The 12,526-nt window shown below is 39.1% G+C and overlaps 1 protein-coding gene across 4 annotated transcripts in view; it reads left to right on the top strand.

Moving 5' to 3' along the window:
* The window catches only part of NRP1 (neuropilin 1), a 115,766-nt gene that overhangs the window by 81,286 nt on the left and 21,954 nt on the right, over window positions 1–12,526 (top strand). For 2 of the 4 annotated variants that reach the window (XM_064637186.1, XM_064637193.1), the window contains exons 9-12: window positions 1,886–2,030; window positions 3,466–3,797; window positions 8,275–8,419; window positions 11,356–11,439. In XM_064637186.1, the coding sequence (XP_064493256.1) occupies window positions 1,886–2,030; window positions 3,466–3,797; window positions 8,275–8,419; window positions 11,356–11,439 (706 nt within the window). Of the gene's footprint in view, window positions 1–1,885; window positions 2,031–3,465; window positions 3,798–8,274; window positions 8,420–11,355; window positions 11,461–12,526 lie in introns of all 4 variants that reach the window. The other 2 variants (XM_064637179.1, XM_064637170.1) reach the window with 1 other exon arrangement.

Below are 12,526 nucleotides of genomic sequence, written 5' to 3'. Positions count from 1 at the left end.
TGGTACCTCCCTTCAGAACAGCTTTTTTGTGACCCTTCTATGAAGACAGAGAAGAGCTGTACAATATCAAACTCTATCAGTGTAATGCTATCTAGCTTTAAATATTTGGTTACTGGTTTGTCCCTGACTCATCTGTAAATGCTCTGCCAAGTCCACATTTATCTAATCAAAATGGTAGTAGTATTTAACACATACACCTTTCTTCTTTGAAGCATTTTGTAAAACAATAAAAAAATAAATACTGAAAGCTTCTCTTTGATAGGTATTATCCTGGTTTTACAGGAACTTCAGGTCAAATGCCACAATGTGGGCACTGTACAATGATATGTAAAGCTAAAATAACTGACTTACCCAAAGTCACAAGAGGAGCCAGCACTGTGGCTGGTATGAGACACATGGTTTCCTGGCTCTGGATTCTGTAATCTGAACAACTGCTTCTTTCAAAATCAGACCATGACTGATTTTCATTACCAACTTCAATTTGTAAACTCTCCAAGAGTGTATTTTACATGAGTTTCTCTTGCACGTGCTGTCCTTAATTAATGAGAACACTTCCTAAACCTGTGTCACTTGTCCAAAGGCTTTATAAAAAAATTAGATTTGTAAAATGGCAATATTTTGCTGTTGATAGAGACAAGAAAAAACCATGCACTATTCTCTCTCTAATGTTTTAATTCCCATTAAAAGTTCACAGCTACAGATCTCTTCAAGGCACCCTCACCTTCGTGTTTTACTAACACCTTATAGGAAGCTGTGTACTTTTGAGAAAAAACTCATTTTCTTTGTCAGATGCAAACTTCGAGAAAACTACAGGAGGTCCTCACAGAGAAAAAAGTTGCTGAAAAGAAATGTAGCTCCATTTAAAATCTCTTACTAGACGTTAAATTACTTGAGATGTAACTGAGCCTGATGAGTTGACAGCTGTGTGCTGTTGGTCACCGATCCAAATTAGTGCAGTTACAGTAAGTAACAAACAGGAAAGTAGACAGCGTGTGTAAGAAATGGGAGAAATGTCCCATAAAAGGAGAGGGGTTTGTATCCATGGAAAACAACAGGAAATCAGTCTTCCCTATGTGAGGAAGAAGCAGGAAGCTGAATCACCTTCTTTGGATTAGAACATTGCAAGGTTTCAGCTCTGCTAGGAAGGAGCAAGTCTGCAGGATCCTCAACATGAAAGCACAGCCCAATCCTGTCCCTTCTTGTGGAAGTTTCATTGTTCATTTAATTTGACTGCCAGCCTCAGGGGATGCAGGGAAAGTCTTAAAGCCTGTTATGTAGATTTTAAATAGACTTCCATCTCAGTATGCAAGGAGAAAAAAAATTCTGAGTACTTGTTGAAAAGGATTTGAAAACAAGAGGTTAACAAAGCAAGGTTTGCATGATATCCTCTGCAAAACTTTTAAGCCCAAGGACAGCAAAATAATATGTTTTTATCCTAACTCCATATAGGTTTTTTTTGTGGTCTAATTGAAATCCAAACCTTTAGTTTGAGCCTGAGGTTCTGTAGCTTTTGCATTGTTCTACGAGTGTACTAGAGATAAAACTGCCCTAATGGGGCATTGAGGGATTCTTCCGGGACACAGAAGTCCTTGGGTGACAAAGCCCAGCGTATGTCATTCCTGCATATAGATCTGGGCATTGGGAACACCTTTTTTACTATCACTGAACACCTTCCATCTTCATTTTTCCTCCCCAAGGAAAGCTAATCTGTCTGCAACAGTTGTTTTAGGAGATTAAGGAGAGTTTCCCATGCAAGTCTTTTGTCTCAGCCCCCACAAAATAACCCTGGTTAGACTTTATATCATAACTATGTGTAAAACACAGAATTGTAAACAACATTTAGGAGAAAGCTTAACATATATATACTTTTTGTTTCCACACAAAGGTGTTTCAAGGGAATAGCAATCCCACTGATGTTGTTTACAGACCTTTTGCCAAACCAGTTTTAACCCGGTTTGTGCGAATTAGACCTGTGTCTTGGGAAAATGGAGTTTCACTGAGATTTGAAGTCTATGGCTGCAAAATAACAGGTAGGTCTTGGGAAGAATTATAAAATCAAGGGAATTTACTGTGCTTATGCTGTGAGTTTTATTTTTATGAGTGAAATGCATTTTCACAATCTGCAGTATGGTCTGAATCTAGAAATTAAAAAAAAAAAAAAAAAAGAAAACACCACAACCCAAACATTTAGTGTTATCTGACTGTTGTTCTGACATTATCTTTTAGGTTTAATTACTTTCCTTGCAATTACTTTACAGGTCCATGCAAATACCTGAGATACATGGATATTTTGCAAATTCCCATCTTAGTCTTCCTTCCTAACCCCCCAGTCCCTCTCTCTCATGCTTGCTGTTCATAGGTAATTCTCAGCAGGTTTCCCAAGGAACAAACATACATAACTAGATACAGAAGCATTGCGAGGTACAAACACTCAGATCTGGAACCTAAGCAAGCAATGGTATTTATAGTCAATAATGATAAGTATTGGAAAGTAACTCCTTTATATCACACAGTTTCCGATCAAATTTTTTTTTAGAAATCTTTTTTTTTATAGTTTTACATTTCCTATACTTCCTACAAAATGGAGGTGCTTTTATAGGTAAAGTAAAAATAGAAGTTATAGATGAAGGAAAATGTTAATGAGTTATTATATTTTACAAAGCTAATTTTTCTAGTGCATTTTTTAGCAATTAACATAGTTCATTGGAGTGATTTTTAATACTTCTAGGGCTTTTTTTTTCCTTTTAGTGTTTCTTTAGTCTTGAAAATGTTTCTTAGGACTGGTTTTCCTACAGCAGGAAAATAAGATTACTAATTACTTTGTTACAGAATTCCAGGTCGTTCTATGAAGTCTTTTCAGATTAGATGTCAGCAGGACTGTTGTTACATTCTATATTGGAAATCTTCATTCCTTGTTAGCAGATACTTCTAATTTACTTTTATCTAGGATCATAAAAGAAGCAACTATTTAGCTTCTGTTTCATCTGAAAAAGTCTGAGAGACCAAGGAAATACAATAGGAAAATCTCACACACATCAATAAAATTGTATTTTACAGAATCTATGAAGATTTCCATTTCCAATGCCACCAAAATAAAGCAATCTGCACCCAGGTTTTGGCTGATTTTGGAAGTTTTCTCTAGGGAAAGATTCACAAATTCAGATGACCCTGCACTCTTTGCCTTAGCAAGAAGAATAGAAAACAAGAATAGAATAGGATTTTCTGATCCTTTAGGTTCCCACTAAGCCAAAAATACTTGTGGTATTTTGGTACTTCCTGCCAAAACTAGGATGTGCAAGTTTGAACAAATGAAAATTATATACAAATCCAAATAGATTCTTTTGGATATAAGAAATAAATAAGTAATTACTTATGATAGTTGATTTGACTGATGTGTCCTGTTTCTGTTTTATTGCTTGTTCAGATTAACTATTTAATTTATTTGGGGCCTTTTTTTCTCTGTAGATTATCCTTGCTCTGGGATGCTGGGTATGGTGTCTGGGCTCATTCCTGACTCTCAGATTACTGCATCTACTCAAGTGGATAGAAACTGGATCCCAGAAAATGCTCGGCTCATAACAAGCCGTTCAGGTTGGGCGCTGCCACCAACTACTCACCCATACACAAATGAATGGCTTCAAATAGATCTTGGTGAAGAAAAAATAGTGAGGGGTATAATTGTCCAGGGAGGCAAGCACCGAGAAAACAAAGTGTTCATGAAAAAATTCAAAATTGGCTACAGCAACAATGGATCAGATTGGAAAATGATTATGGATTCCAGCAAGAAAAAGATAAAGGTAAGGAGAAAAACTCTGCACTAAAGAAAAGTTACCTTAAAAAAAAAAGTTTACATTATATTTCTATGCATCTGTCCCTGACCTTAGAAAAGGCACACAGCTGGGACAAAGCCAAGCAGGGGAACTCCAAGGGCAGCAATCCTGAAGGGGTGCTGTGAGAGCCATCCCATGCCTGAGGGCAAGAGCTGGCCTTGGGACATTTGCCTCTCTCTGGCAGCGAAGGTTTTGCTTATTCAACAGGTAGTTCAGGCTTGATTCCTGACAACTTGGTGCTTCCGTGGCCCCCAGGTTACTGCAAAATCCCATGCAATGGGATTTAAAAGTGTACTCTAAAAAACTAAACTCCACACTAAAATTGAAAGTGAACGAATTTATTTGAGACACTGAATTACTTTTCTTTTTATCTATTTTTGTCAGAGCTGTAGAGTAAGAGTGGGGTTATTTAACTCAATGGAGTACCTGTTGTATTTCTGGACTGCCTATAGATTGCTCTGAGAGTTTCATAGGCTCTTTGTAATGATCTGATCCAAGTCCCTCCAAAAGAAAGTGAAGAAGTTTTTGACAAGTTATCCCCTCCCAAGTGAAAAGTACTATTATATTGTCACAAGTGAAGCATCTTGGCAGTTGCTTGGGAATAAAGGGCAGCTGGTTCATAGGCTCAAGTAGAGACTGAAAGACGTTTACAGAGGAGGACCAAATGAATTGCTGGGTTACATGCCAAGGAAAATGAGTGTGGCCCAGAAAAGCTTCTGGGAATGTACCTGTTTTGGTTTGTCTTTGCATGTATGTGTTTCAGGATCTAAACTGCACTGTGTTGAGCTTGTTTATACCAAATCTCATTTTAATCTTCCATCCCACTTTGTTATCATTGCTCACAAAGTGCATTTTTGCCTCAAAAGGCGTAACTTTTTTTTTAGTCTTTCTACGCAGTTCCTTGAAGAAATGAGTAGGCATGCTGGTGCTGTAGTACTGGGATGACCAGGCAATTGCATACCAAAATGTACCCTCAAAAGGCAGATCATTGTGGTGCTTGGCAGATGGAAATCCTGAGAGTTGCTTCATATCTCATCTGTGTTAGTTTGAAAATTAGATGTAAAAGCTGTTTTGCTATACAGACTCATCCTTTGGACAAACCTGTGTTTCCTTAAAGGAATAGCTGAGTGGGCCCATGGATGTAGCTTTTCCAGGCACATTTGGTAAATATTGGACTTCATTCTCTCCTGTTTTAATCGCACTGAATATGTCTGCATTTTCTCACTTTTTATCATTTGTTTGGGGGATTAAAACTAAACGGATTCAGCCTTTGCAGTCATCTCCTTTCTCTTGTTACCATGAGTTTTGACTTCATCATAAAGTGTGAAGGGAGTGTAAATCAACAATGGGATCTAACCATTTTCGTTCTAAAATAGATGTTGTTTTGACATGTACTTCTACACTGTGGCTCAACGAGGGAAAAAAATAATGCCATATGCTTTCAAAGCAGCGCGCCGTCTGCTGCATGGCTTTCTGTTTTCTAATACAGGCACTTGCCATCATTGTCAGAAGTTAGAGTTTGACAAGAAAACTAGTGTGCTAACTAATGCACTGAGCCCATCCTCAGCTTTCATCACTACCATAAATTAACTTTCAAGACTAATGGAATGGAGAGGGCTGGAATTCGAATCTCTCGTGGCATAATTATAATCATTCCTCAAAATTCAAGATATTTAATAAACTTTCTTCCAAAGCACAAGTTTTCTTTAAAGAGAATCGGATAAATCCCATGATTTGTGAGTCTGATGGATTTAAAATGTTAATACTGGAATGTAGTGTTTTTAAATGTGAGTAGAGCTGGATGGGACAGCATGATATAATGAGTCACAGCAGGAACATGGATTAGAAACAGCCCTGTTATATGAAATGAAACACGTCATTTCACTTGGTTAAAGTCATGACTTTCAATAAACAAACAACTGCATTTTAGGAAAAAAGAGCAGTGACAGGCTAAACATAACAATAGAATATGTCCAACGGGTGAAACATCACCTTGTTTCTCAGCACGATCTTGTCATTCGTGCCTGTAGCTCCTTTCACAAGGACTACCATAACTCCTTCCTCTTTGGCTGACCCAATTTCAGCAATTTTTGAGTGTGCAAAATGTTTCCCCTGTAGCCTAGCTCAAGCACTCAAAGGAATGAAAAACACAAATCCCCAAACTACCATGCAGAACTCCATTTTCATGTCATACTTCTCTCCTCCTTCCACTTCTTCTGGGGACAGGGTTGGTTGGTTTTGGTTTGGTTTTTTGGTTTTGGAGTTTTTTTGGTTTTTTACACTTCCTCTCATCATTTCTGGTACAAGACACTTCAGAACATCCTGTCATTTGGAACATCCTTTTAAAATTCTTCTGCCGTGTTTATTTTGATTTTAAAATATGTTAGGCAGAATTTTTTTCCTCTCACCAGTTTAGCTTCTCTTTTGTTTAACTATTATTTATTATAACTTATTTTTGTAGGGAAGGAAAGCAATTTGTGTCACAGCCTGTATAAAAGACACTCACAAAATGAAGTTTTGCTGTATACTCCTCTCTCCTCTCCCACAAAGAATATCGGTGTGTTTTAAATGAACAGTCAAAATTGAATCACAGGCAGCTCTGCACTACAAAGGACAATGATTCAATATAATTCTAGATGCCTATTGAATTCTAATGTCTATGTGTCAGTACTCCAGTAGTGATGTCTTTTATAAATCAGTTTTCATTATTATATGTTGCTATTAAGACTACTATTAAAAAGGGAGCAAGGATTCCTCAGATACACGTGTCTGTCTACTTTGTATACATAAAACGGCATTCATTCTTTCTCATGTGGTAGGTAGCTTTTCTGATCATTTGCACTATATTGTTATTCAAATATAATAATATGCAATTCCACGTCAATTAGATCTGACAGGCCCTCTACACATGGATTCTTGACAACTGTCTTCCAAGCACTGGCAATATACTGGGTCAACCAGTGCCCCTTGAAGGCACCTTGGACGTGCAATTTCCCTAGGAAGCAGGAGAAGCAGCATTATGTTGAAGTTATTTTAGTTGGTCATAGTCTACCATCACCATTGGCTTTTGCCATGTGCACTCTATAACCAGTGGCCAGAAGGGATTGTGGACCATTGGATTACAATGCCGAGGTAAAAACAAGCAAGGCTTTTAGGACTTCACTGAACATACAAGTCACAGTCAGGTTTACGTATGCTGATTTTGTGCCTTGGGAAATACAGCCAGCTTTTTTCCATGGCATCTGTTTTCTCTGTTCCAGATCAGTAGAAGGAGTTCACTGCAGGCTGGGTTTTGTTCTCATCCAAAATGAAGAGCATCTGATAGTTTGTTCCTGAAGAAGGCTTCAGGTTTCACAGCTATGAGTTAGAAGTTTCTTATAGTAGTGCTTCTAATCCCAAATTTGAACTGCAGTTCAAAGAAGATGGTTTTTTAGTGTGTTGTGAATTTTCCTAATTCATAGAAAAGGATGAGAACACTTTACTTTTACTTCATAGTTATATACATTTTCATATTTTGTACTTTAGAGTCTGCTGTACCTGATATTCTGAAGACATTTTTTACCATAAAATAGAGTAAAAATAACTGCTTTTGCCTATCTTTGGTTATAAAGTGTTCATGCCAAGGACTGTTTCTTTCAGTTAATTCATTCTAGGGATTGATCATCTTCCTGAAGGCACCTGAGGTGTTGCTATAAGTAAAAATTGTAACATGTTCTATATGCAAAAGATCACTGACAAGAGAAGCTGAAGGTATCAATCAAATGCCATTGAGAGTTGCAGTATGTCTGAAGAACCCAGATTGTAACTCAGAGAAGAGATTTTTGTCTGAAATGTACATTTGCTGACCTGCCTTGCCCGTTGGATTATATCGCAGTTTTGTCAGGAAGCAGCTTTCTTCTTTCTTTCTTTTTATTCTTCTTCAATAGCAGGCTCACTGGAAGAACTCTTGCAGCTACTGCTCCTGAAGTTTAATTTATGCCTTTTGAAATAACTACAACTTGTGAAACTCTGTCACTGGGGGAAATCAGATTGAAATTTTCTCTTGAATAGTTGGATTATTATTGTAACCACTTAAAAGGTGACAGGATCTTCACCTCAGCCATTTTTTTTCCCTGAGAAGTGATGGAAATGTCACCCAGTTAAACAGCAGATCAGAGCATCATTTAAAAACATGTCTCATTAAACACTCAGCTCTTGTTATGACCCTCATGGATTGGTTGCTACTGAGTTTATGAAAAATGAAGTGCATTACTTTTTTGAGAAGCTTTAACAGTGTATTTTCCATTCTCATTCAGGACAGGAATGCCTGCCACTTATTAATCAGTTAGAATCTGGCCTACTGCTCACCTAATTCAAAGACTGGAGAATGAAGGAAAAAGGATGAGTGTTGAAAATAGCTTTTGCCTTTTTTTTTTTAACAAGTAGCATTTGTCATGCTTTGCAGACTTTTGAAGGCAATACCAACTATGACACGCCTGAACTGAGGACTTTTGAACCTGTATCGACAAGATTCATCCGTGTCTACCCTGAGAGAGCCACACACGGGGGACTGGGGCTGCGAATGGAGCTGCTGGGCTGTGAACTCGAAGGTAATTGCTCTGATAGAGATGAATGCACTTTATTATTTTCATAAATACATTCTCTACTTGGTCTACTGCAGAAGACTGCTGTGTCTGCACAGGCAGCACGTTGGACTCTCGCTTCCATGACTGCCATTAGTGCTGTTTCTTGGCCTAATCAGTTCCTTCTCTGCAGACATTTGAATATGCCCAAGGCACAAGTATTATTCTTTTTTTCCCATTCCTTTGTTGAATCACGATTATATTCTCCACATGGTTTTCCGTTCCCTTAAGCAGCTTTACGATTATACTTTTGAGAATCATAGAACTATTAGGAGAGAATAAAGACAGGAACTTTATGTTACCACAATACAACCCTGTAAGAGATGTTTTCTGATTGTGCACAGGGAGCTCTGCACTAAATATAGCGATTATGTCCCTCTATCCTTCAAAGAACCAGAAAGTCACACCAGAATTTATGGGGGGCAAAGATCACTTGGCTGGACAGTGTCTGTGCTGTTCCTTTTTGGGGGTAAAAGGGGACCTCTTTGTCCCTTTCCAAGCTTCAGTTTTGCAAGAGTATATAGGAGATGAAAGACCAGGAAAAGCAAAGTTTAGACATTTATCCTTGGACTGTGACATGAAGTCAGCTTTGATTCTTGTTATATAAACAATGATTATTTACTTTCATAGATAACTACAGGCAACACTATGCGAATTTCACAATTTTGTCTGGTGAGTGATGGTACAGTGGTGAGGTTTTTAAGCCACCCAGCTTAACAACACACTGAATAGCAAACCATGTTATTTGGGGTTTCATGTGACACCTCGTATAGAAGTAGCGGAACAGGCTCCCAAGATGAATGGAAGCAACTGCTCTGCCTCCATTCCTTTCTCACCATTTCTCCCCCAAGGGGGAAGTGTGGGAGGCATTTGCTGTGAGAACTGAGGAGTTCTGTGTTGTTTTTTTTAGTGAAGGCCAGATTGAATAAGTATGCTTTTACTTGGCCCGGAAAGTGGAGAGGTTGGAAATACTTCTTAGTTCCTGCAGGAAGTCCTCATTTCCTGTGGGAATACTTAGTTCCTGCAGACTATTGTGCTACTTGCTCAGGAAAAAAGAAAACCCAGCACCTGCCTTATGTAAACTAACAACCTGTGGGCAAAGTCCTTCAGCCACAGGGCTCCTGTAGCCACCTAGACATCAAGAAGTGAGTCTATGGACCACCCTACAAGAACACATTGCTCAGTGAGATGGACAGTGAGATGCTCAGTGAGTGCTTTTAGGCAAACTGCAAAAGCAAGTACAATTTTTTTTCCCTGGGACACTTTTTTGCATTTATCTTTCTTCTATGGTGTACTTTTGATGTATGCTCACCTCTAGGTCACCCATGTGACCTCACAAGTGAGGTCAGTTCACACTTAGCCATGGGAGAAGCATAATAAGAAAACTTTGTTGTATAACTGTATCTTAAGGAGGGAGTTGAATGAAGTCACTTGAGATTTACTGAGCAAGAAAAGAGATGAGAAAAGAAGCATGGAGGTTAGCACAGAGAGCAGTAGAAATTAGCTCTCCAGCACTAATGAGCAAGGGCAAGTTTTGTATGCTTGAAGCATCCCGGAGGGGCATATATGGAATGATGGCAGAGATGTGGGCAAGCTTGAGGCTATACAGGGACACAAAGATCAAGGTAAGAAACTTAACTGGTTGTAGAAAGGTAGAGGGACCCACCCCAGAGGGGTTTTTTATAGCAATGTGAGGAACAAACGCTCTGCATAATTCATAATAAGTACAGAACTTTAACTGGGGGTAGATTAAACCTGTAAAGCATAGGTCTGAGTCTTAAAGAGGCATGTTTCATCCCAGGATATAGCTGCTTCAAAAACTAGCACCTCTCCTGACATTTTCAGGTCAAAAAGTCAGTGTATGTGATCTTGTGTGGACAGCAGGAACTGGGGGCAGTAGAAGGGAAAAGATGAATCTGCAAAGGACATGCATTATTGCATAGCTTATAATGAGTGAAAAAGACTGTTAATGAAAATAACAATAGATGAGAACAGACAAAAGCCTAGATCACATTCCAAGAGTGTTTATCTTGAGCCAGGGAACTATACGTGCGGCATAAAACATAAACTTAAACACAACACCAAATATCTGTATTCTGATTTTCCAGATGTGGTATGCTTTGCAGATACTGGGCTATAGATGTGTTTTCTGGCATTTTACACAAACCTGAAGCTTTAACTGCACTAACAGAATTCAGACTTCTGTCAGTTAGGCAGCAGCTACCGGAAAGTCATCACCAGTGAGAAGCAGGCAGGTGGCCGGGAGGGATGACTGACATCACCGATGTCTTATTTATTTATAACTTCAACAAAAAACAAAAGAAACTCCTTCCAGGTCTCGTCATTGAGCACAAAGTGATTCTAAATCACACTGCCTTCCTGCCACTGTTACCAGGACTCTGCTCAGACATTTCCTCTCTTACATATGTTCTGCAGAGAGGTTTCTTCAGCAATGTGGTGGGTGTTGGAGAATTACCAGCTTGAGCACGAGCCCCTCCTGCTCCTCTCTACAGGCCCGCTGACAGGCACTTTGGCCAGCAATAAAATTATGGGGTTTCTACCCTCCACACAATCCCCCAAGACTCTCATTCTGCCTTGCCAGCCTTTCACTGTTCCTTCATAGGAGCAATAAACACTCATTAGCCAGTGAATAGAGAGTCCGGGGCTTTGCTGCCCAACTCTGCTCAGCCCTTGATCTCAGATACATGAGAGTGCCTTAGTGCAGGAGTCAGAACAGATGCTCCCCGTTCCAAAGAAGTGCTAACTAACCTGCAAGGTAGAGTTGCTTCAATCCTCAGATAGAACACACGAAGACAGCATATGGTGTTCATCAAGAGGTTACTGCCAATTGCATGCTGGTTCTCCAGCACATGTTTTAACTGAATGACTGGATCTTGTTTCAGCTCCTACTGCTGTCCCAACCGTTTCTGAAGGAAAGCCCGTGGATGAGTGTGATGATGACCAGGCAAACTGTCACAGTGGCACAGGTGATGACTACCAACTGACAGGTGCAGAAACCATCCTCATTCCATTGCAGCTTCATTGTAGCTCATATCCATCAACAGCTAAATGTTTGCACTGATTTAATCACTCAACATTAATGGATATTGGTATGCAGTTCATATTGTTAGTGCTGCCAAAACATGGGCATCTGCCTTTTACATATGACAATACTTTTGATTGTTTTCTCAGCTATGTAATTTTTGAAGCAAATAACAGTGACTAGATGGAAGAGAGGGCAATTTTTGTAGCAGGAATTGTGTCTAATGAAATGCCCTAATCAAACTCTCTCTTATTAACAGAAAAGCTGGACAAACCTTTTGGGGTTTATTGCCTGAGATTGAAGAACTCCAAATATTGTTTAGATTTACATATCTGCTCCCTACCTAACGTTTAGTATAGGAGTCTAATCTCATCCTCAAACCTTTCCCAGACAGAAACAAAACACATTTGTTTCATCAAAGCATACTTACACATACTCACGCTGCCAGAAATATTTCCATGAGCTTTTCCACCAACAATGCATTACAGCCACAGAGGGGCTAATGTTCTCCAAGCTGCCATCACTAGCAGAAAAATAGGGGGGGGGGAGGCATAACATAGTCTGCATCTGGAACAGAGGAAGCTTGCTAGGTTTCATATCCTCATAGTTTTGCACAGAACCACTAGTCCTTCTATAGAGCTGACACTGCACCTCTATGCGTTTGATCTCTTCTTGGAGGTCACTTGTTCCGCAAATCTCTGGGTCTGTTTGATGAGATCTGTACATCTACATTAATTGAGTTTATTTTTAGATGCAGCAACACGAGTTATTTCATCACTGCTCCCTGATGGGCTTATCTAATAAATGTTTATTGCTTCTTATATCAATGATATAAAATAGTATTAAAATCTGGCAATAGCTGTCCCAGAGGACATTGGGAAAGCTTAGGTAAGAGATTGGCTTTTCGGACGGAGCCAAGTAGAACATCAGGCAGCAGATACTAATGAGAGTGCAGTTTCAGCATCAAACCCTTTCTGAGTTTTGCCAATGTCTCCTGTAATTGCATGTTGCAAATCATAAATTGAAAAAAG

The sequence above is a fragment of the Pseudopipra pipra genome, chromosome 1 (genome assembly GCF_036250125.1).
Source record: "Pseudopipra pipra isolate bDixPip1 chromosome 1, bDixPip1.hap1, whole genome shotgun sequence".
Taxonomy (NCBI): Eukaryota; Metazoa; Chordata; class Aves; order Passeriformes; family Pipridae; genus Pseudopipra; species Pseudopipra pipra.
This window is presented reverse-complemented; position numbering and strand designations above follow the sequence as displayed.